This window comes from Chlorocebus sabaeus, chromosome 21, assembly GCF_047675955.1.
Source record: "Chlorocebus sabaeus isolate Y175 chromosome 21, mChlSab1.0.hap1, whole genome shotgun sequence".
NCBI classification, from domain to species: domain Eukaryota; kingdom Metazoa; phylum Chordata; class Mammalia; order Primates; family Cercopithecidae; genus Chlorocebus; species Chlorocebus sabaeus.
Genome location: NC_132924.1, coordinates 103,144,414 through 103,170,034, shown reverse-complemented (window position 1 = coordinate 103,170,034; position 25,621 = coordinate 103,144,414). Strand labels below are relative to the sequence as shown.

Below are 25,621 nucleotides of genomic sequence, written 5' to 3'. Positions count from 1 at the left end.
GAGACCAGACTGGCCAACGTGGCGAAAACCCGTCTCAAACAAAAAAAAAAAAAAAAAAAAAGAATTTACATGGGGTCAGAACTCTTGACACAGATGTTTTAGCATAGGGGAAAGAAAGAAATGCTTTGTCACTGATGGTGTCTGGCCACTTTATCACGCCACTCTATCCTATGGTGAGCCACCCTACTTGATCAGTTTACACATGTGAGTCCATAAATGCCCTACGGAAGCTAAAATTGTATTAATAGATACAAAATTCGGCTCGTTATAATTATTTTCACTGCGGGTTCTCTGAATTTGCTGCTTAGCTTTCTCCCGCAGCTGAGTGGGAGCCACGAAACGAAGACCTGTTTCCCTGGTAACGCTCCGAGCTCCAGGGCCTGCGACCCCTCCCTTTCTCGCGAGAAGAGACTGCCCAGTTCTTCCGGTAACTTTAGAGCCGCCTGCTGGTCGCCTCCCTCTTGCCCTTGGCTTCGCGCATGCCCGGAGAGAGTGGCGGGAGTCTGCGTTTTCCGGCCAGAGGACATGGTGCGTTTTCGGGGTCATGTTTGTGCTTCCTGTTTTGGAATCCACGCGGGTTGTGGGAGTTCCGCGCCTGCTGATCTGTTCGGGGTTTAGCCAAGGGGGGATGTGACTAGGCGTCCCGCCTCTCTAGGGGAAGGGAAGAAAGAAGCAATAGAGTCGCTGAAGTTCGTGCCGAGGAGCCGGGGAGGGAAGCTCTGGACTGGGAAATTGGGACGCGGGGGCCGAGTGGCGCGAAGGCTGTTGCTCTGTGCCCTGTGGGATACAACTCCTTGTCGCTGGAACAAATTTTGCACTGTCTGTAAGAGTTGAGCCTAGCTGAAGAAAGGAATTATAAATCCCAAATGTGGACCAAAACAATGCACGTTTTCCCCTGTCTCCCTCTTACTCCCCTCACCACCCCATCATGAGTACGTGCCCTTCTAAAACTTAAATCCTTATCCTTTATCCACACACAAAAGGGAGAGCCCTGGAGTACAGCCGTCTAAATGCAGAGTTGTTTAGATAGTAATGGCGTCTGCATGAGGATGTGAAAGAGTCCTTATGACTTAGAGGAGATATGGAATATAGCCTCCCAAAACTTGATATTTTGAGTTTCTGAAATTAGTCTTCTGCCTAGTCCTTGTAACATACCCCAAAGACAAAATACAAAGTGTTTCCAGACGTAATCATCAATCCTTAAATTACGAAATAACACATTTTTATGTATTGAAAGTATTAAATTGTTCTTAAATAACCAGCCACGGCTGGGCGCGGTGGCTCACGCCTGCAATCCCAACACTTCGGGAGGCCAAGGCCGATGGATCTCAAGGTCAGGAGTTCGAGACCAGCCTGGCCAAGATGTCGAAACCCCATCTCTACTAAAAATACAAAACTCAGCCGGGCACGATGGTGGGCGCCTGTAATCCAAGCTACTGGCGAGTCTGAGGCAGGAGAATTGCTTGAACCCGGGAGGTGGAGGTTGCAGTGAGCCGAGATCACACCACTGCACTCTAGCCTGGGAGACAGCAAGACTCTGTCTCTAAATAAATAAATAAATAAATAGCCAGCCACTTCTCTGTTGATTACACTGTGATGCCAATGAAGTTATGTATAATTTTGGGTTCCCTTTCTATATACTGATACTAAAATGGAAAAAGTTTTGGTAAAACATTTTAAAGATGAGAGAAGGTATATGTAGTTTCAGTTACCTTTGTAAGGGATGCAAAATTTGGTTTTTAAATGGAGCAATAGTTTCTTTTGGTTAATTCCTGTGCTTTTTGTTTTTTTCATAGATGCAGGGGGAGGCACACCCTAGTGCTTCCCTTATTGACAGAACCATCAAGATGAGAAAAGAAACAGAGGCTAGAAAAGTGGTCTTAGCCTGGGGACTCCTAAATGTATCTATGGCTGGAATGATATATACTGAAATGTAAGTGAAGCAGCCCAAAAAAAGTGAAAATTTAAGAAGCTGGTGACTGGTTCCACAGGTTTTTGTGTTTGTTTTTGATTTTTGGTGTTTTTAAGTTCATTGGAAAGCCTTTCTAATTTTTTTTCAGGACTGGAAAATTGATTAGTTCATATTACAATGTGACATACTGGCCCCTCTGGTATATTGGTAAGTAATTAATTTTCACTGTAACTTACATTTACCAATGAAAAACTGCTTTCAGGTTTAAATCAGCTTAGTATACATTTACCAATGAAAAACTGCTTTTAGGTTTAATTCAGCTTAGTATGCATTTCCTTATTCAACAAATATTTGCCTGCCTGCTGGGTTGTAAAAACTGAGAATACAGCAGAAAGGGAGCAAGGTAAAACCCTGCTATTATGAAAGGAACATTCTCTTAGACAATCAAATTAATAAACAACACTTCAGGTAATTATGAGTTCTGTGAAGAAAAATAAGTTTAGAGGTTAGTGAGATTTGTTTTTGTTACTCTCCTGAAATGCCCTTTCTGCATCTCTACCTTTTTACCTTTCAAGACCAGCCCAGATTTCTGCTCCATTGATGCCTTCCTCAGTTTTCACATTCTTTCCTCTCTTCTTGTCTGCTCTTCCATAGTCCTTGGGTATAAAGAGTCTTTATGGATGTTAAAATAAATTTCATAGTCTATACACATTAATCTAAAGTCTTTCGCAGGGAGATAGTGTACCATGTTGGGAGAGCAAGGGATTTGCGATCAGCAGACCTCAGTTAGAATCATGGCTTCACTAACTCACTCTATACTCTTGTAAGAGTCACTTGGCTTCTGAATGAGTGTTGGTTTATATTTAAAATGAAGGTGAAAATATTTACTGTACAGGGTTGCTAGGATTAGTACTATTTTGAAACTCACTAGTAAATGACCTACACTTATTTATTCATTTATTTATTTATTTTTTTTTTTTGAGAAGGAGTCTTGCTTCATCACCCAGGCTGGAGTACAGTGGCAGGATCTCAGCTCACTGTAACCTCCACCTCCCAGGTTCAAGCAATTCTCCTGCCTCAACCTCCCAAGTAGCTGAGACCACAGGTGTGCGCCACCACATCTGGCTAATTTTTATATTTTTAGTAGAGATGGGGTTTCACTGTGTTGGCCACGCTGGTCTTGAACTCCCGACCTCAGGTGATCCACTTGCCTCAGCCTCCCAAAGTGCTGAGATTATGGACATGAACCACCATGCCCAGCTGCCCTACAGATAACAGACATTCATTAAATTATAGTTTTTATGAGGAATAAGAAGGTAAGAATAAGAAGGTAATTTTAGTTAGTTTGCTTAGAAGATTTTTGTGTTCTCCAATAAATGCCCTCCTCACCCCCCCTTTATTTAAAAAAAAAAAAATTGTTCTCTTCCAGAGCTTGCTCTTGCATCTCTCTTCAGCCTTAATGCCTTATTTGATTTTTGGAGATATTTCAAATATACTGTGGCACCAACAAGTCTGGTTGTTAGTCCTGGACAGCAAACGCTTTTAGGGTTGAAAACAGCTGGTGAGTGTTTTACATCTCTTGCAAAGGTGGGGAAAAGGTTGACAATAAATCTTTCTCAATTTAATTTTCCCATTTCATAGACTTAGAGCTGGAAGGGACATCAGCTATCTTAAGCAGGATACAATAAATTGTCTTATGACCAATGATTATCATTCCTTCTTATATACAGTCAACTATTTCATGCAAGTTTGTTCCATTGTTCAGGTGCAATTAAAATTAAATGATTGACTTGCGGAGTTGAAACCAGTTTCTAATTTTGCACTCTGGAAATGGTAAACACCTAATTTGTGTCCTTTGGTAATAATACATTCTGTGATTCAACAACCAAGTGACTCTGTTAACTTTTTTCCCTGAAGAAAAAGACTTAGTTGCTTAAATATATTTTCATATAATTTTATTTGTATGTAAATACACATATGTTGCTTTTTTTTTTTCCTTCTAGTTGTACAGACTACTCCTCCACATGATCTGGCAGCAACACAAATCCCTCCCGCTCCACCTTCCCCTTCAATTCAGGGTCAGAGTGTGTTGAGTTATAGCCCATCTCGTTCACCCAGTACCAGTCCCAAGTTCACCACCAGCTGTATGACTGGTTACAGTCCTCAGCTGCAAGGTCTGTCCTCAGGTGGCAGTGGTTCTTATAGCCCCGGAGTGACCTACTCGCCTGTCAGTGGTTATAATAAGGTAATGACTCTCTTCTCTTGTCTAGTCACATTATTTTAGAATTGGGAGGTATATTAAAAATCATCTAATGAGTCAAAACTTATTTTATCAATGAGCAAACTGAGACTTGACTTGCCCAGAACACCCATTTAAAAACCAAGAATATCTGGTTTAAAAAAAAACACAGTATCTCAAACACAGCATCTTAAACAGAAAAAAATAGCATTTGCAGAGATAACAAACTTAGGTTCACCATCTACGATCTTTCGGAAGTCTTTAAAACAAGTTGAAACCATGATTTTTTACTTTGGTTGCTTTTACTCATGTTTTCCCTCTTTCTTCTTCATGTGAGGCCTTTGTATATCCTTTTAAAGTTTTAGTGTGTTTTATCATGTTGGAGTGTCTTCTAAGCTAAAAACTGGGATTGTCACATAGTTGGGTTTTTTTTTTTTCCCTATGAGTACAGATGATTCTTGAGTATGGACACTTTCCATGGAATAGTGGGAACCTTCATTCCCACTCCCACAGTAATGTGAAATTTTGTTCTAATTTTTAGGATTGATAGAAACTGGATTGACAAATTGAAATTTTGACTCCTTCCTGAAGCATAAAACTATTAATATAAGAGGGGCATTGAAAGAAGAGTGGTCATTTCAGATGCTGTCACTACTGTGTTGGACTGACATCTCTATAGCTGCTAGTTAAAAGAGGAGTCTCTGGAGATGAAACCGACACACTGTCTGCCCTTATCCATTTACATATTTCTTTGTAACGAAATTCCATACTACTGGTTATCCAATATTAAAATTAATTTTGGCAGGTAATAGAATTTTGAAAACTTTGTACAAGTTAAATTTTTATGAAAAAGTATATATGTAGTGAAAATTCATAACTCATAGGTAAATGCGACTTTTAAAAATAATTTTTCACAAGATGATACTAAATGATCCTTATAGAAAATTGGAAAAGTAAAATAGAAGGAAAATTATTATAGTCCAGCCACACAAAAATAATCTGTTTAATGGCTATTTAATACTCATCTAATGGATATACCATAATTTACTCTTGAATATTTAAGTCATTTTCATTTTAAAAAACTTTTTAATGTGTACTAAATAGCCTTGTACATAAAATTCTTGATAAATTTGGGATGGGAGTGTTTATCCAAAAGAATTATACCAATTTACATTGTCACAGAAATGTAGAAGAGAATTTGTTTTACCTCACTCTTGACCATCAAGTTAATTTTTTTAAAAAAATGAATCTCTGCTAATAAGAAACATGACAGGCTGCGCGTGGTAGCTCACGCCTGTAATCCCAGCACTTTGGGAGGCCGAGGCGGGTGGATCACGAGGTTAGGAGATCGAGACCATCCTGGCTAACACAGTGAAACCCTGTCTCTACTAAAAAATACAAAAAATTAGCCGGGCATGGTGGCAGGTGCCTGTAGTCCCAGCTACTCGGGAGGCTGAGGCAGGAGAATGGCCTGAACCCAGGAGGTGGAGCTTGCAGTGAGCCGAGATTGGGCCACTGCACTCTAGCCTGGGCGACAGAGCAAGACTCCGTCTCAAAAAAAAAGAAAAGAAACGAAACATGACGATAGTCTATTGTAACTTTTAACAAAGATTTCTTTCAAAACCACATAGCTAAATCAGGAAGTTCTCGTTCTTTACTCACTTGTCTTTTGGGTCTGTATAATCTGATATTTTTTCTTGGGTTGCTGTTTAATTATAGAGCATAAAATATATGTATATACAGAAACTTTAAATGTTTAATAGTCTTATCTGTTTATCTCCTTGTGGTTTGCTGTTTTTAAGTTTAGAAATTTTCTCGCTTTCAGAATTGATTCCCCCCCACTATAGTATAAGATGATAATTTTACTCATTTTTATTTTATGCTAAAATTGATAATTAGTTGTCCCAATATCATAAATTATTTTTACCTTTAATTGACTTGGAGCCTTCTTTGTATTACCTGTGATTTTGCGTATTAGAGTCTTCTGGGTGATTCTGTTCACTTGCTATGTTTCTAGTGTTGTGTGTAGCAGTTTCATTGTGGACTGTTAGAACAAAAAATGTCAAATACTATTGCATTTTTGCTTCAAAAACAGATAAATCAAGCTTATGTTCTATTTGTACAAAAGAAGTGACAACACCAAAATATCAAGTATAATTTTTATTTTTAAAGAAATAATTTTTTAAAGAAATAATTTTTTAATTTTTTATTTTAATTTTTAAATTTTTATATTAATTTTTAATTTTAAAAAGAAATTATTTTGAAGAAATAGTTTTTTTCTTTTGTACCTCCCTTTGTACCTACTCTTTTCTAGTCATTTCTTTTGCCTTGTATATCTTTATATTTATAAATTAGAGGGAAAAAATAATGAATTGAGTTTTTTTTAACCTTAGTAATCTTTCTTTTTTTAAAATCTTAAAAGATGTATCAGGAAAATATCAAAAGAAAGTAAAGGTGACGGCTGGGCGCGGTGGCTTACGCCTGTAATCCCAGCAGTTTGGGAGGCTGAGGCAGGCAGATCACAAGGTCAGGAGATCGAGACCATCCTGGCTAACGCGGTGAAACCCCGTCTCTACTAAACAAAATACAAAAAATTAGCTGGGCATGGTGGTGATCGCCCGTAGTCCGAGCTACTTGGGAGGCTGAGGCAGGAGAATGGCGTGAACCCTGGAGGCAGAGCTTGCAGTGAGCCGAGATCGTGCCACTGCATTCCAACCTGGGCGACAGAGCAAGACTCCGTCTCAAAAAAAAGAAAGTAAAGGTGACAAAGGCATATCACGAAAACATAAAGTGGTAGTATTAACAATGTATAACTTCAGAGGAGTAAGAATTATATGAGACAAAAGGTCATTTTAAGTTGATGGAAGAAATAATACGTAAGATGAAATAGTTACAGTCCCAATCCCTGAATCAGTAGACACGATTGTATTGGAAGACTTTAGCATTATCAATGTCTGATAAAGTAGGCAACAAATAAGGACACAAAAGATTGGAGCAATAAAATTTAATAAGAAAACCTCCATAAGAACACTATTGAATATTGTCCCGTTCTATTTGAGATGGTCATGGAATTGAACATGTTGTATTTTCTGACCAAAACAAAAAGAAAACTAGAAATTAAAAATAAAGGTTTGAAAAATACCACTAAAATATTTTAAAATACTCACCAAATTATTAGATTAAATTAAAATTAGAAAAACAAGAATGCTTCAGTATCAGAACTTATGGATATAGTAAAAGCTATATGCAGTGGTAAATTCTTAACCTTAAATGTTTTTATTTTTGTTTTTTGGGGAGGTTTTTTTGAGACAGAGTTTCACTCTTATCACCCGACCTCGGCTCACTGCAGCCTCCATCTCCTGGGTTCAAGCGATTCTCCTGCCTTAGCCTCCTGAGTAACTGTGATTACAGGCACCCGCCAGCATGCCCAGCTAATATTTTTATTTTCAGTAGAGATGGGGTTTCACCATGTTGGCCAGGCTGATCTCCAGCTCTTGACCTCGAGTGATCCACCCACCTCGGCCTCCCAAAGTGCTGGGATTACAGGCATGAGCCACCTCGCCCTGCCCATTTTTGTTTTAAAAAATAAAAATAGATGTAGTAAGAATTCAGGTCAAAATTACAAAATTATAACAAGGAGGATACAGAAAAAATGATAGATATATGGTACAATGTGGATGAGTCCTGAAAACACTATGCTAATGAAAGAAGCCATTCACAAAAGACCACATATTATATGATTATAGTTATATGAAATGTTCAGAGTGGACAAATCTATAAAGACAGGAAGATTAGTGGTTATCTAAAGTTGGGGTGGAAAGGAAGGAGAAAAGGAGATTGATATCTGATCAGTTCTTTTTTAGTGGGAGGAAGGAATAGAATGTTCTGAAATTGATTGTGATGTCTGTATAATCCTGTGAATATACTAAAACACATTGAGTTGTGCACTTTACGTGAGTGAATTGTGTGGTATGTAAATTTATATCTCAATAAAGCTATTTTTAAAATGATAAAAGCAAATGCTAATGAATTATTATCTAAGAGCTTTTTTCTGTGTGCATGGGAAATCCCATAAAATAGACAAATCTGTCAAATCAGCAGGGCAAATAAGACATAGACTTAAGGGGAAATTGAAATGGAAGATTTAGAAAAGGATACAGAGAAGTTGAAACCAAAATGAATATTTTTACATTTTATGGTAAGAGCAGAGAATAGCTATTACCATAACGTTTCATGTCTCTGTGTTGTTACTCATCTTTTAAGTTATTCTCTCTGCTGAAAACACGCTTAACATCATCCTTTGTTTGTTTAATGGTGATAAAACATAACATTTTTAAGTGCATAGTTCAGTAGCGTTAAACGCATTCAAATTGTGCAGCTGTCACCATCATCGTCTCTAGAACTTTTCATCTCCCCACTGAAACAGTATGCCCATTGAAAACAGTTAACTCTCTTTTTCCACCCCCTAAGTCTCTGGCAACTACTATTCTGTCTCTCTGAATTTGATACTCTAAGTACATCATGTAAGTGGAATCATACAGTATTTGTCCTTTAACTGGCTTATTCACTAGCGTAATGTCCTCAGGGTTCATCCATGTTGTAGCATGTGTTATAATTCCCTTCCTTTTTAAGGCTGAATAATACTCTATTGTATGTATACACCACATTTTGTTTATCCACTCATATGTTGATGGCTTCTACCTTTTGGCTTTTGTGAAGAGTGAATACTGCAGTGTACATGGCTGTACAGCTTATCTGTTTGAGTCCCTGCTTTCAGTTCTTTGGGTTATATATGAAGAAGTAGAGTTTATATATCTATTTTTAATTTTTTGAGGAAACACTCTATGGTGTTTGTTTTGGTAGAGATGGAGTCTTGCTATGTTGCCTGGGTTGGTCTCAAACGTCTCGACTCAAGCAGTCTTCCTGCCACAGCCTCCCAAAGTGCTGGGATTAGAGGCATGAGCCACCACACCTGGCCCATACCATGGTTTGTAGCTACTTACATTCCCACCTTAGAATATTTGCGTAATGATATATCAAACAAAGCATAGTATTTTTAAATAGTTGCCTGTATTAGTCTGTTTGGGCTGCCATTAAAAAATGCCACAGGCTTTGTGGCCTGACAGAAATTATTTTCTCATAGTTCTGAATGCTAGAAGTCTGAGATCAAGGTCCCTGCCAGTTTGGCTTCTGGTGAGGGCTCTTTGTGGTTTACAGACAGCCACTTTGCCCTCCCATGCCCTTTCTGGTATCTCTTCGTGTAAGGACACTGAGCCTGTCAGAACAAGGCCCCACTCCAATGACCTCACTTAGGCTGATGACCCCCTTACTTCAAAAACAGCCACATTGGGGGTTAGGGCTCCAACATACGAATTTGGGGAAGACACATTCAGTCTATAATAATGTTCACTTTTTTCCCTCTAGACTGTAACCCTCTTGAGCACAGGATTATGTGTTTTTATTCATCTTTGTTTCCTTAGCCCAGTATATGGAATATAGGTGCTACATCAGTGTCTGTTGAGCCAAACTAATAACTTAGAAAAGTTAATGAAATACATTACTTTTCTTGGAAAAAAAAAAAAAAGCCAAAAATTGGCTAAGAAGTAGAAAACCAAAATGAGAGAGAAAATTTTAAAACGATACATCACATACATCCCCAGAAGACTGTAGGGCCCTTAAGTTTTATTATTGAGTTCTTTTAAACTTTGAAGAAACAGTTACTTTATAGGCTTTTTATTATGGAAAATCTCAAACTCACGAAAGTGAAGAGACCAGTTTTAATATAGTGAACTCCTGTGTATCTTTTACCCATCTTCTAAAAGTTATTAATATTTTGCTGGGGTATGAACAGCTAATTCTGATCCAGTAAAACAACATGTTAACATCAACTTGAGTTAGAAAACAGGATTGAAATCCTGATATGATCTTCAGCAAGTTATGTAAAATCATAAGGCGAATATAGTAAGCATGTGTACCTGTTATTGAAAAGATAAAATAAGACAATGTATATATTAAGCATAATTAGCACATTGCCTGACATATATGATTGCCTAATACTTGGTATTCAATATGAATTATTACCGAATACAGAAAAGATGAGAACACCACTACCTGTTTTACTTTATAGAATGTAACAAAACTTAAAGCACAAAATAGTTCCCCTTGGGATCTGTAAAAAACAAACCAAAAAAACTTAAAAATAAATAGGACAATGTAAAGTTGTAAACTAAATAATGGTTTGAATTCACAGAAATTAACAACTTTTTTCTTTCTTTTCAAAATAACTTTTAAGGAATAATTGATAACCAGGTAAAGTTTATCCTAGCAATGCAAGAAATCTATTAATACATTATATTCAGGAGTTCATTTAAAACGTAAAGTTTGAAAGGCTGTTTCCTAAAAACACTCATTTTAATATTATAAACTTTGGTTGAGTGGCTGGATACACGGTAAATATCGAAAATCAATAGCTAACAGTTATATATATGCCAGCATTTTTTAGTTAGATCTATAGGGGTTTCCAAATTCCTTTCATAATTGATTAAAAAACATAAGATCCCAAGATTGAGCTTTAGAAGTGGGGCCAAAATATTGCCAAGAAATACAAGAGATGCTAGATGAAGAGAGAGAAAATGTTCTTGGATAAAAATATATTGTTATAAAGATTTTCTCCCTACATGCTAATGTATAAGGTGTATGCAATTCTAATTAGTCCCAGTCTACCATTTTTTAAAAATAGATTTATGCAAGTTACTCATTGATTTTAAAGTTAATATAGAAAAACAAATGAGCCAAGAAAATTTTGAGTAACAGGATACTTCCCCATAGACATTAAAATGTAATAAGTGAAATATTATGGCCTCTAGGCAAAAATAGGCCAATTAATGCAATAATAGCCCAGATATAGTGTATATAAGGATGTAATATGTTAATTTTAAAAATAAAAGAAATCTGTGTGGAAGAGGATTAACATTTTTATTTTCAAACAGCATTAAACAATTACAAGACTGATTAATCTTTAACTTACTGCAAGCTAATATAAAGTGATCATAAGACCCCAATAGAAAAAAATTGTAAATGTACTTGAGTAAACATTTAAATAAGTAATCCAGGTGACCAGTAATTGTATTTTTTAAGTGTTTAACATCATAAATATAGGGAAATGCAAATTAAATGTCCAGTTTTTAAAATTCTTGTATATCAAGTAACTGTTAATATGCTTTCACCAAATAATTTCCGTTTTAGGAATCTGTTAAAGGAAGCCATCAGAAATTCAAAGATTTATGTACAGCTATCTTCATCATAACATTGATAAAGCTGTGTATATTTTAGAGATTTTAAAATACATAAAATATGAAAAAGGATTATATTATCTCTGGGTGGCAAAGTTACAGATGTTATTTTATTTATACTTTCTATTTTTAAAAATATGCATGTGTTACTTCTTTTTTTAAGAGACAGGGTCTTGCTCTATCACCCAGGCTGGAATGCAGCGGCACGGTGATGGCTCACTGTAGCTTCTAACTCCTAGGCTCCTTGAGTTACTTTTTTTTTTTTTTTTCGATGGACTTTATTTTTTAGAGCAGTTTTGGGTTCACAGCAAAGTCAAGAGATCTCATGTACATCGCCTGTCCTAACACGCGTAGCCTCCCCGATGATTAGTATACGCCCTCACAGTGGTATCTTTCTTACAGCTGATGAACCTGCATTGATACATCATTATCATCCTAAGTGCATAGGTTACATTAGGGTTCACTCTTGGTATTGTACGTTCTATGGGTTTGGACAAATGTGTAATGATATGTTCACAATTATAGTATCATACAGAATAAAAAATCTGTACCACTTATTCATTCTTCTTTTCCTCCCAATTCCTGTTAACCACTGTTTTTTTTTTATTATTGCTGCCATAGTTTTGCCTTTTCTAGAGTGTCATGTACTTAGACTCATACCTGTGTAGCTTTTCGGATTGGCTTCTTTCACTTAACAATATGCATTTTAAGATTCCTGTATGTCTTTTCGTAGCTGGATAGCTCACTTTTTTTTTTTTTTTGAGACGGAGTTTTGCTTTTGTTGTCCAGGCTGGAGTGCAATGGCGTGATCTCAGCTCGCTACAACTTCCACCTCCCAGGTTCAAGCGATTCTCTTGCGTCAGACTCCCGAGTAACTGGGATTACAGGCATGAGCCACCACGCCCGGATGATTTTGTATTTTCAGTAGAGACAGGGTTTCTCCATGTTGGTCAGGCTGGTCTCAAACTCCTGACCTCAGATGATCCTCCCGCCTCAGCCTCCCAAAGTGCTGGGATTACAGGTTTGAGCCACCGTGCCCAGCGATAGCTCACTTCTTTTTAGTGCTGAGTAATACTCCATTACCTAATTTTGCCAGTTTATTTACTCATTCACCTACTGAAGGGCATCTTGGTTGCTTCCAAGTTTTGGCTATTATAAGGCTGCCATAAACGTACAGGTTTGTATGTGGATGTAAGTTTTCAACTCCTTGGGTAATACTAAAGAGCACAATTACTAGATCGTATGGTAAGAGAATATTTACTTTTGAAAGAAACTGCCAAACTGGGTTTCAAAGTGGCTGTATCATTTTGCATTCCCACCAGCAAAGAATGAGAGATTCTGTTGTTCCACAACCTCATCAGCATTTGATGTTGTCAGTGTTGTGGATTTTTGCCATTCTACCAGATGTTTTACTTAAGTTAAAAACCAAAACAAAATGAATTTCAATTAAAGAAAAATAACGTAAAGATCTTTTATTTTGTATAGTTGGCAAGCTTTAGCCCCTCTCCTCCTTCTTCATACCCTACCACTGTTGGACCAGTAGAGAGCAGTGGATTGAGATCTCGCTACCGTTCTTCACCTACCGTCTACAACTCACCTACTGACAAAGAAGACTACATGACCGACCTACGGACTTTGGATACTTTTCTTAGAAGTGAAGAAGAGAAACAGCATAGGGTTAAGCTGGGTACATATATGTTTTCTTTATATCTACTATACCTATTTTTGGTGTCACTTAATCCTTAACCTATTATTTTTATTATTTTAATATCCATACTAACATACTTTGTTAGCACTTTTTTTTACTTTATATGTAACATAATTTTATGCAGTTAGAATTAAGTTCACAATTTAAGAAGTGAAATATAGCTAAACTAGGAAATCTTGAACCTACACTAAGATTGAAAGCTTTTTTGTATAATGTAAGTTACAATTTCCATTTAAAGTTGAGGCTACAAAACAATGTTTTGAAGCAGTGCATAGTAAACTTACTCAAATTATAGCTGTCTCTTTTCAGGTAGTCCTTTGGAAGGTTGGTGTGGCAGAGCAGGCTGAAAGAGAGAGCATGTATTCACTTGAGAAGCGCTGCTGTTTTTCAGAACATTTTAAAACTTGCGTTTTAGTATTTCCTGAAAGCCTATAGTTTACCTTGGGAAAGAGTGTTAGCAGATCTTAATCTGTTTGGGGTGGATTTGATTATTACAGAGTCAATTATTTGAAACCAAATTAGGTTATTGAACTGAGTAATGATTTTTCCCTGTCAGGAACTTTCATGGAAAGCATATTAGGTGCTACTAAGGAAGCCGGTTATTGGACCATGGCTTTTTGTGTTGCTTGAAGTCTCACCAGTGATTTTTAATTTCATTTTGCCTGAAAGTGCCACAGATGTTACAGAAACCAGTCAGTATTATCTTCTTATTTTTGATACATGCGTTTTAAAAAAAATTTGAAATATTTTGAGTCTACTGAAACTTTAATACAGAGTATAATACAAAGAACCTATGTATCCCTGGCACATCTTTGTAATACCTAGGTATTTTCTGACTTCACTTTTATTCTTTGACACAGTAGGAGCTATTTAGAAGTAATATTATTATTGTTTGGAAGTGTTATTGGTGTTGCTTTTAATTTGCAAGCCTGAAAAGGCTTGGTTACCTTTTTTTCCTCCTAAGTTAATTTTACTGTGCTTAGAGAATCTGATCTGTACCTATCAATTTTGTGTTTGTTCGTTTGAGACTTGCTTTTAGGTCTACTATGTGCTCATTTTTCTGTAAATGGCTTTGCTATGTTGAACAGAGTGCAGAGTCTAAATTTGGGCCTCTATATTTGTTCACTGTCACACTTCTTGATGGTATTCTTAAATTCTTTATCTTACTAATTTTTATCTGCCTGATCTATTGGTTGTTAAGAAAGTATGCCAAAAGCTCCCATTGATTGTCTTCCATTAAGTGTTTTCTCACAATTCTGTCAGATTTGCTAAATATACATACGAGATTATGTTAAATGCATGTAAATTCAGAATTGTGAATATCATTCTGGTGAATTATGCCTTTTATCTTTATCTCTTAGGCTTTTTGCCTTAAAGTCTATTTTGTCTGACATTGACACATCTATATTAATTTCTTTTTGGTTAGTATCTGTCTGGTATATCTATCTCTATCCCTATTCTGTTAGCCCTTCTGTGCCCATAGGTTTTCGAAAATTAAGTATTTTGTGCAAATTAATAAATGATTAATAAGTATTTTGTGGGAAGCTACTTATCTAAAACTACATAAATATTTGGTCCCCATCAAACTTTTTTTTTTTTTTTTTTTTGAGAATAGGTCTCACTGTATTGCAGTGATACAATCTTGGCTCACTGCAGCCTTGAATTCAGGGCTCAGGTGCCTCTCCCACCTCATCCTTCTGAGTAGCTGGGACTACAGATGCATGCCACCATGCCATGCGAATTTTTGTGTTTTTAGTAGAGACAGGGTTTTGCCATGTTGCCCAGGCTGGTCTCAAACTCCTGAGCTCACACAACCCACCCATTTTGGCCTCCAAAAATGCTGGGATTACAGGCGTAAGCCACTGTGCCTGACCCCATCAAACTTTGACTTACTAGTTCTAACATCCTTTTAAGATTATTTTCAAAATTATTACTATGTTGGTTGTCATGGACCTTTCCAATTTCATCATTTCTCCTATGTTTATTTATTCCTTTAACATTTTTCTTTTTTTTTTAAACTAATACAGTATACATAAAATTTACAATATTAACCTTTTTTTTTTTTTTTTTTTTTTTTTTTGAGATGGAGTCTTGCTCTGTCGCCCAGGCGAGTGCAGTGGTAGATCTCAGCTTACTGCAACCTCTGCCTCCCAGGTTCAAGCGATTCTCCTGCCTCAGCTTCCCAAGTAGCTGGGATTACAGGCATCTGCCACCATGCCTGGCTAATTTTTCTATTTTTAGTAGAGACGGGGTTTCACCATGTTGGCCAGGATGGTCTCCATCTCCTGACCTCAGGTGATCTGCCTGCCTCAGCCTCCAAAGTGCTGGGAATTACAGCTATGAGCCACCGTGCCTAGCCCAATATTAGCAATTTTAAGTGTTTAATTAAGTGGTGGTAAGTACATTTACGTTATTGTGTAGCCACCTCTTACATTTATTTCTTGGTATTCTGTAAGATAAAGGTTTCTTCTCCCTAATCATATCACTTATGTTGATGATGAGATTGTCCCAGATTAGGCTAGTGGGATGCTCTGTAAGCTGACTTCTCTGTTCTTTTGACATGATACCATCATTCTTTGAGCTAATCCCCCCACCGCTACCACCTTTCTAGCACCACAAAATGTCAGGCTCATTTTGTGTTGTCCCTGGCTAGCTCCAGAGTCAGTCTGTTTCTCTAAGAGCCCTGATTCCTTTTAATGGAGAACGATACTTAGAAATTAATATCTGGGCACTGGGCACACTATTGTTATTGAGGTATCATTACTCCAGGTCCTCTAGGAAATATTTGTATAGACACATACACAGATACATGTACACACACACATTTATATGTATTATTCTGTCTATGTTTTTAAAAAACCATGAGTTTATAATGTTATTTCCAATTCCAGTGCAGCTATACAGTTTATTCTGTCCTCCTCACTTTTCATATTTGTAACTTTCTCCAGTAGTAAAAAACCAGCCCTCATATTCTCTCTCATGCACATTTTCTTGCTGAATCATTTGAAAGGAAGTTGCAGGCATCCTGCCACTTCATCCCTGAGTATTTCACATGCATCTCCTAAGAACAAGACGTTTTCCTTTATAACTACAATGTGAGCTGGGCGCAGCGGCTCACACTTGTAATCCCAGCACTGTGGGAGGCCGAAGCAGGTGGACCACGAGGTCAGGAACCTCATGATCAGACCAGCCTGACCAACGTGATGAAACCCCACCTCTACTAAAAAATTAGCCGGGCTTGGTGACGCGAGCCTGTAATCCCAGCCACTCTGGAGGCTGGGGCAGGAGAATCGCTTGAACCCGAGAGGCAGAGGTTGCAGTGAACCAAGATCTTACCACTGCACTCCAGCTTGGGTGACAGAGCGAGACTCCGTCTCAAAGGAAAAAACCAAATAACTACAATATGATTGTCATGCTTAAAATACTACAAGTGTTCATATTCACATTTCCTCAGTTGACCTAATACTGACCCTTATAGTGCTTTTTTTTTTCTTTTACTGATGCAGGATCCAATCAGGTATCACATACTGCATTTACTTGTGCTTCTGTTGTCCCCTTAAATCTAAACCATTTGGATAGTTTGGGTTTTGTGGGGGTTTTTTGTTTTCTTTTCTTTTTTCTTTTATGACATTTACATTTTGAAGACACCAGGCTATTGTTTTGAAAATACAGATTTGTTTCATCATTTTGTTACTGTTAGATTCCGTTTAAATATTATTTTCTGGCAAGAATACAACATAGGTGGTGGCATGTCCTTTTCAGTGTATGACATCAGGAGATGCATGATGCTGCTTTGTCTCTTTGTCGGTGACGTGTAATAAAATTGGATCACTTGGTTAAGGTGATAGCAACTGGATTTCTTCATGATTTTCCCTTTATGTCCTGTTTCTGTCATAGCGTTTTACCCAGTGATTTTAGCATGTATTGATGATCCTTGCCCTTGATAAAGTGATGATTATAAAGTGGAGATTTTCTTTCTTTCTTTCTTTTTTTTTTTTTTTTTGAGACGGAGTCTTGCTGTGTCGCCCAGGCTGGAGTGCAGTGGCGTGACCTCGGCTCACTGCAAGCTTCGCCTCCCAGGTTCACACCATTCTCCTGCCTCAGCCTCCCAAGTAGCTGGGACTACAGGCACCCGCCACCACGCCCGGCTAATTTTTTGAATTTTTAGTAGAGACAGGGTTTCACCATGTTAACCAGGATCGTCTCGATCTCCCGACCTCGTGATCCTCCCGCCTTGGCCTCCCAAAGTGCTGGGATTACAGGTGTGAGCCACCACGCCCGGCTAAAGTGGAGATTTTCTAATTATTTATTTCTACATTTCATAGTTGGGCATTCTTCTCTAAAGAAGAGCATTCTGTTTTACCCCCACCCCAACTTTTTTGGTTTAGTCACTGTGGACTCATCAGCTCGCTCCTTAGTAATGTCTAAACTGTTATTTAACTAATTCATTGAGTTTTTAAATTTCAGCCACTTGTTTTCATTTTATAGTTTTATTTGGTTCTTTTCAAATATGCCAGGTTTTTGTAGAATATTTTTTATTCTTATGTTTTCAGTTCCTTTTTCTGTCTCAGTTGCTTAAACACACTTTTTAAAAGTTATTTGTCTAATAGTTCAATTATCTAAAGTTCTTGGAGGTTAAATACTGACCATTTTTGTCTTGTTAGTTGTTATGCCTGGAGGCTTGTTTCCTTGTATTTGATGTAATTTCTGTTTGTTTCTGGTAAGTTTATCTTGGCTGGATGGAAGCTTTGTCTCTTCCTAGCTGTTTTGTATTTGCCTCTGTCAGGTGCTTTAGGAGTATTATTGACCTTGAGCTAATTTAAGTAATTTCTAAGCTTGGAGATTCCTGGACCTCACAGGTAATATAAATGGGCACTCTAAACCCATGTGAAGATGTATCTATGATTTTTAAATCTCGGAGTGCTTTTCCTTTTTTTTTTTTAAATCTCCCAACAACCTATGACAGACAAGCTTTCATTATCTCCTGGTCCCATTGAACAGATTTTTTTCTTATCTACTCAGAATGTGGCCCTTTGAGATTCCTGGTCCTCTACCAGCAGCAGGGACTAGGGGTAGGAGAAAGGTGTCAGCTCAACTCTCTACCTCTTATGGGCCCAAATCCTTATCTCCATTTCCCACTTGGGCAATGAATTCCAAGCGAATAGATTTCTCAAGGCCTACAAAATTCTTTAGAGCAGCCACAGCATCCTCTTACAGGCTATTTTGATTTTTAATTCTCTTTTCATTTTTAACCATTGGCTATTCATAGCCTTACTTTTTTGCAAGCTCCATTATTCATTTTAATAATTTTTTTTTTGTTTTTGAGATTGAGGTTTTTTTTGTTTTTAAGATGGAGTCTAGCTCTGTTGCTCAGGCTGATGTGCAATGGGGTGATCTCGGCTCACTGAAACCCCTGCTTCCTGGGTTCAAGCAATTCTGCCTTAGCCTCCTAAGTAGCTGGGATTACAGTCATGCGCCACCACACCTGGCTAATTTTTGTATTTGTAGTAGAGATGTGGTTTCACCATGTTGGCCAGGCTTGTCTCGAACTCCTGACCTCAAGTGATCTGCCCACCTTTGCCTCCCAAAGTGCTGGGATTACAGGCGTGAGCCACCGCGCACCAGCCTAAAAAACGTATTTTATTTAATAAATGTTTTTAGATATTTATGGTGGGAGAGGTTTTAGGTTGTCTGGTTTGCTGTGTTGCCAGATTTCCAAATCTCCATGTGCTTTGACTCTCAGTTTTTTGAGGTTCTCCAGCTGTAGATTGTGTGTTATTGTGGTGATGGTGGTATGCATCATGGAAAGGCCCTATTTTGTCATTACTTGCTATGTACATTTTTTCTTTGCTTTGACTAATGCCCAGAGGTACTAGAACTTCCTATTTCTATTCATTGTCTAAAGCCAATCTTCAATGAAATTTTTCTCAAATACAGGTTTTTTCATAGAAAGCTTATGTTTCTTAAAGTTAATAATCGCAGTGATTAATCAAAATAGGATAACTTTATGCTCTGTTATGACCATGTTTCTTTCCATTTCTGTTCTCTATTTATTAAATCATTTGTGTTGGTTGGCAACTGCTTTTCTTAACATTAATTCATTCCGAAAGTCAGTTTTGCCATTATTTCATACAAAGTGTGATGTTTCTTTACTGTATGTAGCTTTTTATGCCAGGATGAAACATACGACATTCACCAACGCTCCTACTAGCTAACCTTCAAAATTTTGATGAATTGAAATATTGCTGCATATCCCTTTGACGATTTCTAATTCTTTGTGCCTGTAAACATAAGGAAAATGAGTTTTATTATTTTCCAGTCATTCCTTTCAGAATTCTGCTAAGATTAAAAAAAAAAAAAAACTTGTTTCTATTTATGAGTTTTGTTTGAGGGTATAAAGTACCAATTGATATTTTTTATATCGGTTAAACTCTGAAAATATAAGCCCTTTATAAATACCATATAATTGTTGTTGAAAACTTGCTTATTTATTTAGGCACTATGCTAGATGCTAGGGGGAAAAAAATGCTCCCTGCTTTCAAGGAACTCAGTTCTATTTGGGAAAACAGACAGAAACTATAACCCAGAAGTGTGATGAGTATCCTGGTTCAGAGGCCTCTGTAGGAGTACACTCCTAAATATAACTTTTTTTTATATTCCTTAAAAGTAAATTTATAAATTTAAAAGGATAACCATCAGATAGTCTTTTAATACAACTCAGGAATTACCACAGGCTGTTAAATAAATCAGTAAAGTACAGGGGCAAATACATTTAGCCTGTTACCAGGAGAGTAATCTTTTAGTAGGAGGCTATAGTTATCCCATTCGGAAGGAACTTCTAGAAACTTCAAACAAAGAACTTGCTTACCCTATTTATTTCCTAAAGAAATTTGTCTGTTTCTTACTAAATGATTTAAAAGTCTTAGAGAATGAAATGAGCTTAATTTTTCAACAAAACTAGACAGATTCCTTTTGACTGCTTATTGTTCTTATGACTCTAAAGTTATACAGCTTAGAAAATACTGTTTTAAATTGTTAATCACAAGCCAACTGTGTTCTCTAAAGAGAAAATTATGTTAGGGAGAAGAGAATCTCCTTGAGGGTTGGTCTTCTGATTCCTGGATTGCCATTGCCTAGATACAAGTGTTAACTCTAGATGTCAGAATTGCTACAACACACTGATACTGTTTATCTTCACAATTAATTCTAGGGAGCCCAGATTCTACCTCTCCTTCCAGCAGTCCTACTTTCTGGAACTACAGTCGTTCTATGGGGGATTATGCACAAACTTTAAAGAAGTTTCAGTATCAGCTTGCCTGTAGGTCTCAGGCCCCGTGTGCTAACAAAGATGAAGCTGATCTCAGCTCTAAACAAGCTGCAGAAGAGGTAAGTGGAAAATAAAAGTGACTTAATATTTATGATTTATGCATTGCTAGAAAGTGTTCTACTTCTGGAACATATTTTCTGAAATATTCCATTCTGTTGGACAGAAATAAATCTGGCACACATTAAGCAGTGGGAAAGCTCCTGTCTTACTTTGTGTACCTAAAACTAAAAACTAAATTATATCATACCTTTTATGACACACAGTTCACCTTAGTGCCCTGCCTGAAACATATTTTTACATTGATTATAAAAAGGCTCTCAGGTATGTAATTGTACTTAACACATACAGAAGTCTTGCTTTTAAAATATATTTGGATTAGAACATTTGTCAGTAATTTCATCACTTTAATACCAAATATGGAATTTTTATTTTGTTCTTAAAAGCAAGAAAAATGGGCTGGGTGTGGTGGCTCACGCCTGTAATCCCAGCACTTTGGGAGTCCAAGGCGGGTGGATCACGAGGTCAGGAGATAGAGACCGTTTGGCCAACATGGTGAAACTCTGTCTCTACTGAAAATACAAAAATTAGCCCGGCATGGTGGCATGCACCTGTAGTGCCAGCTAGTGAGTAGGCTGAGGCAGGAGGATCGCTTGAACCTGGGAGGCAGAGGTTGCAGTGAGCCAAGATTGCGTCACTGAACTCCAGCCTGGGCAACAGATCGAGATTCCATCTCAAAAAAAAAAGCAAGAAAAAAATGTTCTTTACACATACCAATGTAAGGAACTTTCAAAGATAAATCTGTGTGTGAACAGCATTTATAAGTGAGTAATAAGAAAATTACTGAAAATTAGATGAATATTGATGTTTGGGACTTTTTTTTTTTCTAAGTTCATTAAATATTTTTAGGATGGGAAAAAGAATGATGATTTCTAGCAAGATTTTTCCTCACTGATTGTTCATTTTAAACATAAATTTTTATAGGTTTGGGCAAGAGTGGCTATGAATAGACAACTCCTTGATCATATGGATTCATGGACAGCTAAATTTAGAAATGTAAGTTATGACATTACTTTTTGGACAATATTAGTGCCTCTTAATATGCAAAGCATGTTATTGGAATATCATTTAGAGTTCATTATAAATTAGAATATTACAGTTATAAAGGTACAGTATAAATGGTACATATGTAAGGATAAACATGACTGTTACTGTATGGTATTTATTTTCATGAGATTTTTTCTTCCTCCATATTGAGTGAATTGATAGGTTTTGAGAAGATAAAGGAATAATATGTTTAGTTATTAAGTTCCTCCCGTTTCCAGTTCTCAATTTTATTTTCCAAAGAGCTTTTCTGTTGGAGCCTTTTATGTACCTAGAATTGTGAGCGGAAACAAAAATGAGGCCCTTGCCCTCAGACAACTTAAAGAGTTAGATAAGACAATGTATGCTTGAAGCTGTTTCCAAGTAGATTGTGATTTCTGTTTTTCTAGAGAAGAACCCTCTAATCTTGGGCCAGCTTTTCCATATACAGAGTGTTAGTTCCCTATTTCCAACTCCACATCTTCCTCCCACCTTGTCTAGTACCTGTGTGTCCTGGGTTCTATTAGGCATATGAACTTCTCCTTCCATTGTATGGAGCTCCACTTAGCTTCTGAAGGGGCTGCTACTTCTGTTGTTTCATCCTTCAACACTCATCCGTCCACTCTGCATCTTCTAGAACTATTTTGAAATCACTTGTGCTCATTTTTTATCCTTTTACTGTTATTTAAATAGGGTATCAAAATAGAGGGGCAAAAAATGGTAGCCTACTTTCTTGAACCAGAAACCTGGATGGCATTTTACAGATAATTCCTGAACCCAATCTTAGACCTACTCAATTAGAATTTATAAGGGTGGGGCCTAGACCTCTCTAGGACATGTTAGATGATTTCATTACGGCCAAAGAGTGGCTGGCAAATTAAGATGCATATAGTAAATGTTGGAAGAATAAATGAGTGAAATCATCTCCTGGAACTGGAGTTTGTTGTAGTTTCTGTTATAGGCTAGTCTAAAAATGCTAACATGTTTAAAATATGAAGTCTTAGTCAGACGGAATATTAGCTACTTAGAAGAAATGCAAATACATTTCCTCATCTGAAGTCCCTAGGCTACCATGTGCTATGAAATGTAGAGTTTTTGGATTTTTTTTTAAAGCAATACATGTGTACCTGTACCGTATATTTTATAACACCAGAGTCTAGTTAACACCCAGTAATCAACCACGTTAATACTTATGCAGAAAAACATATGAATAATCACACTCAATGGGATAAAGCCTGTAAATAGCTTCATGTGAATTCAGTTCAAGTCTTGCCAGTGGATCGAAATTTGCTTCCTTACATGGATTACAAAAAATCTTTTAAATTCCCAGAAGGTTTTTATTTCAGTTGTTTATATACGATAGTATTTCATCGGAAACATTTTTTCATTATTTTATGGATAAACAAAAGCATGGAAACGTAAGTGGTAATTGAAGTTGCTACAAACACACACACAAAATAACAACACACAAATCAGATGGGATGTATCCTTAGACAGTCTTTTCACATCCCAGCATTAGTTTTATATTAGCCATGGAAGAGGCATTTGAAAGTCCCAGTCCTAAAGTAATATTGTAATATTCAAATATTCACAAGCCGGTTTCAAATGTAATAAGTCTCTGTTTTTCCACATGGCTAGGGAATTGGGTGAGCCTGCTGAGAGTTAAGCAGTTATGTTAGTTTGAAAAACTGTCTTACTGATTGCAAACCAATATAAACACTACATTAATAAATGTGTGAATAGCTACCCTACAAATGTAAACTGAAGATTATCCTTTTAGCTAAACATAATAATCAGAAATTTTAAGAAAAATTTAACATATAGCTAAGTTTTTTTTTTTTTCCATGGAAAAAACATGTTATTTAAGAATGTAATTTAGTTGCCAGGCACAGTAGCTCATGCCTGTAATCCCAGCACTTTGGGAGGCCAAGGCGGGCAGATCATCTGAGGTCAAGAGTCCAAGACCAGCCTGGCCAACATGGTAAAACCCCATCTCTACTAAAAATACAAAAAATTAACTGAGCGTAGTGGCAGGTGCCTGTAATCCCAACTGCTCAGGAGGCTGAGGCAGGAGAATCTCTTGAACCTGGGCGGCGGAGGTTGCAGTGAGCTGATATCACGCCATTGCGCTCCAGCCTGGGCAACAAGAGCGAAACGCCGTCTCAAAAAAATAAAAATAAAAAGGAATGTAATTTAGTTAATTTACACTCCAGTGGCATATTTATTTAACCATCTCTTGATTTCTGGTAGCTATTACTTTCATTCTCTTTCACTATACTTTATGATTCTTTTAATATTCAACTATAAGATAGTAAAAAAATATTCTTAGAGTTGCTTATAAAAAAGAAAGTAATTGTTTGAGAGCTACTTTGGAATTATGTATCCAAAATCTGTACCTTATTTCTTCCTAGTGGATCAATGAGACAATATTAGTGCCACTTGTTCAAGAGATTGAGTCTGTCAGCACACAGATGAGACGAATGGGTTGTCCAGAGCTACAGATAGGAGGTATGTGGAAACGGAGCCCAGTGTTGGATTTCTATTAGTAAATCTACCAAGTGGAAAACTTCTTCTTGTAATGGACGACTTATTTTGTTACCTTGAGGTGAAAAACCCCAAATGTCTGTAATCTAGTTTGTTTTTTTTAATGTGACAGCTTTATCAGGATGTAATTTAGCTACCATATAATTTACCCATTTAAAATGTACAGTCCGAAGTCTTGGATTATGCAACCATCACCATAGTCACTTTTAAAACATTTCATCACCTGAAAAAGAAACCCTCCACCTTTTACCAGTCACCCCTCATTCTATACATTCCTCCCAGCCCTTTGCAAGTGCCAGTCTATTTTCTGTCTCTATAGATAGGCCTGTTGTGGATATTTCGTATGAATGGAATCACAGAATATGAACATGACTGTGACTTCTTTCACTGAGCGTAGTGCTTTCAAGGTTTGTCCATATTGTAAAATATATCATTACATCTTTTTTTTTTTTTTTTTTTTTTGAGACAGAGCTTTGCTCTGTCGTCCAGGCTGGAGTGTGCAGTGGTGCAATCTCAGCTCACTGCAAGCTCCGCCTCCTGGGTTCATGCTATTCTCCTGCCTCAGCCTTCCGAGTAACTGGGACTACAGGTGCGTGCCACCACGCCCGGCTAATTTTTTTGTATTTTTAGTAGAGACGGGGCTTCACCGTGTTAACCAGGATAGTCTCGATCTCCTGACCTCGTGATCTGCCCACCTCAGCCTTCCAAAGTGCTGGGATTACAGGCATGAGCCACCTGGCCCAGCTACATCATTTTCTTTATTGCTGAATAATACTCAAAATAGATCTACTACATTTTGTTTATTCATCAGTTGATTGACATTTAGGTGGTTTGTACTTTTTGGCTATTATGAATAATGCTGCTGTGAACAGTCACATACAAGTGTTTATATGGACCTATGTTTTCATTTCTCTTGGGTATATACCTAGGGATGGAATTGCTGAGCTGTACGATAACTGCTTAACTTTTTGAGGCACTGCCAGACTCTTTTAAAGCAGCTAGCTGCACCATTTTATATTCCCACCAGTGTGTATGGGGTTCTGCTTTCTCCACATCCTTGCAACACTTGTCATATGTTTTATCGTCATCCTGTAGTAGGCATGAAATTGTCTCATTTTGGTTTTGATTTGCATTTCCATGGTGACTACTGATGTTGAACATCTCATGTGTTTATCAGTCATTTGTATATCTTCTTAGAAATGTCTTTTTTGGCCGGGCGTGGTGGCTTACGCCTGTAATCCCAGCACTTTGGGAGGCGGAGGTGAGCGGATCACCTGAGGTCAGCAGATCACCTGAGGTCACCAGTTTCAACTGGTGAAACCCCATCTCTACTAAAAATACAAAATTAGCCAGGCGTGGTGGCAGGCGCCTGTAATCCCAGCTACTTGGGAGACTGAGGCAGGAGAATCGCTTGAATCCAGGAGGCAGAGGTTGCAGTGAGCCGAGATGGCGCCATTGCACTCCAGCCTGGGGGACAAGAGCGAGACTTCGAGACTTCATCTCAAAAAAAAAAAAGAAA

General features: G+C 37.3%; 1 protein-coding gene across 1 annotated transcript in view; it reads left to right on the top strand.

Annotated features, from left to right (window-relative positions):
- Positions 1 to 414: 414 nt before the first annotated feature.
- The window catches only part of TMEM209 (transmembrane protein 209), a 40,949-nt gene continuing 15,742 nt past the window's right edge, over positions 415 to 25,621 (top strand). Inside the window, exons 1-9 of the mRNA XM_007982908.3 lie at positions 415 to 528; positions 1,797 to 1,933; positions 2,061 to 2,119; positions 3,342 to 3,473; positions 3,916 to 4,157; positions 12,929 to 13,130; positions 20,362 to 20,537; positions 21,460 to 21,531; positions 23,970 to 24,066. Of these exons, the coding sequence (XP_007981099.3) occupies positions 526 to 528; positions 1,797 to 1,933; positions 2,061 to 2,119; positions 3,342 to 3,473; positions 3,916 to 4,157; positions 12,929 to 13,130; positions 20,362 to 20,537; positions 21,460 to 21,531; positions 23,970 to 24,066 (1,120 nt within the window). The 5' untranslated portion in view covers positions 415 to 525. The remainder of the gene's footprint in view (positions 529 to 1,796; positions 1,934 to 2,060; positions 2,120 to 3,341; positions 3,474 to 3,915; positions 4,158 to 12,928; positions 13,131 to 20,361; positions 20,538 to 21,459; positions 21,532 to 23,969; positions 24,067 to 25,621) is intronic.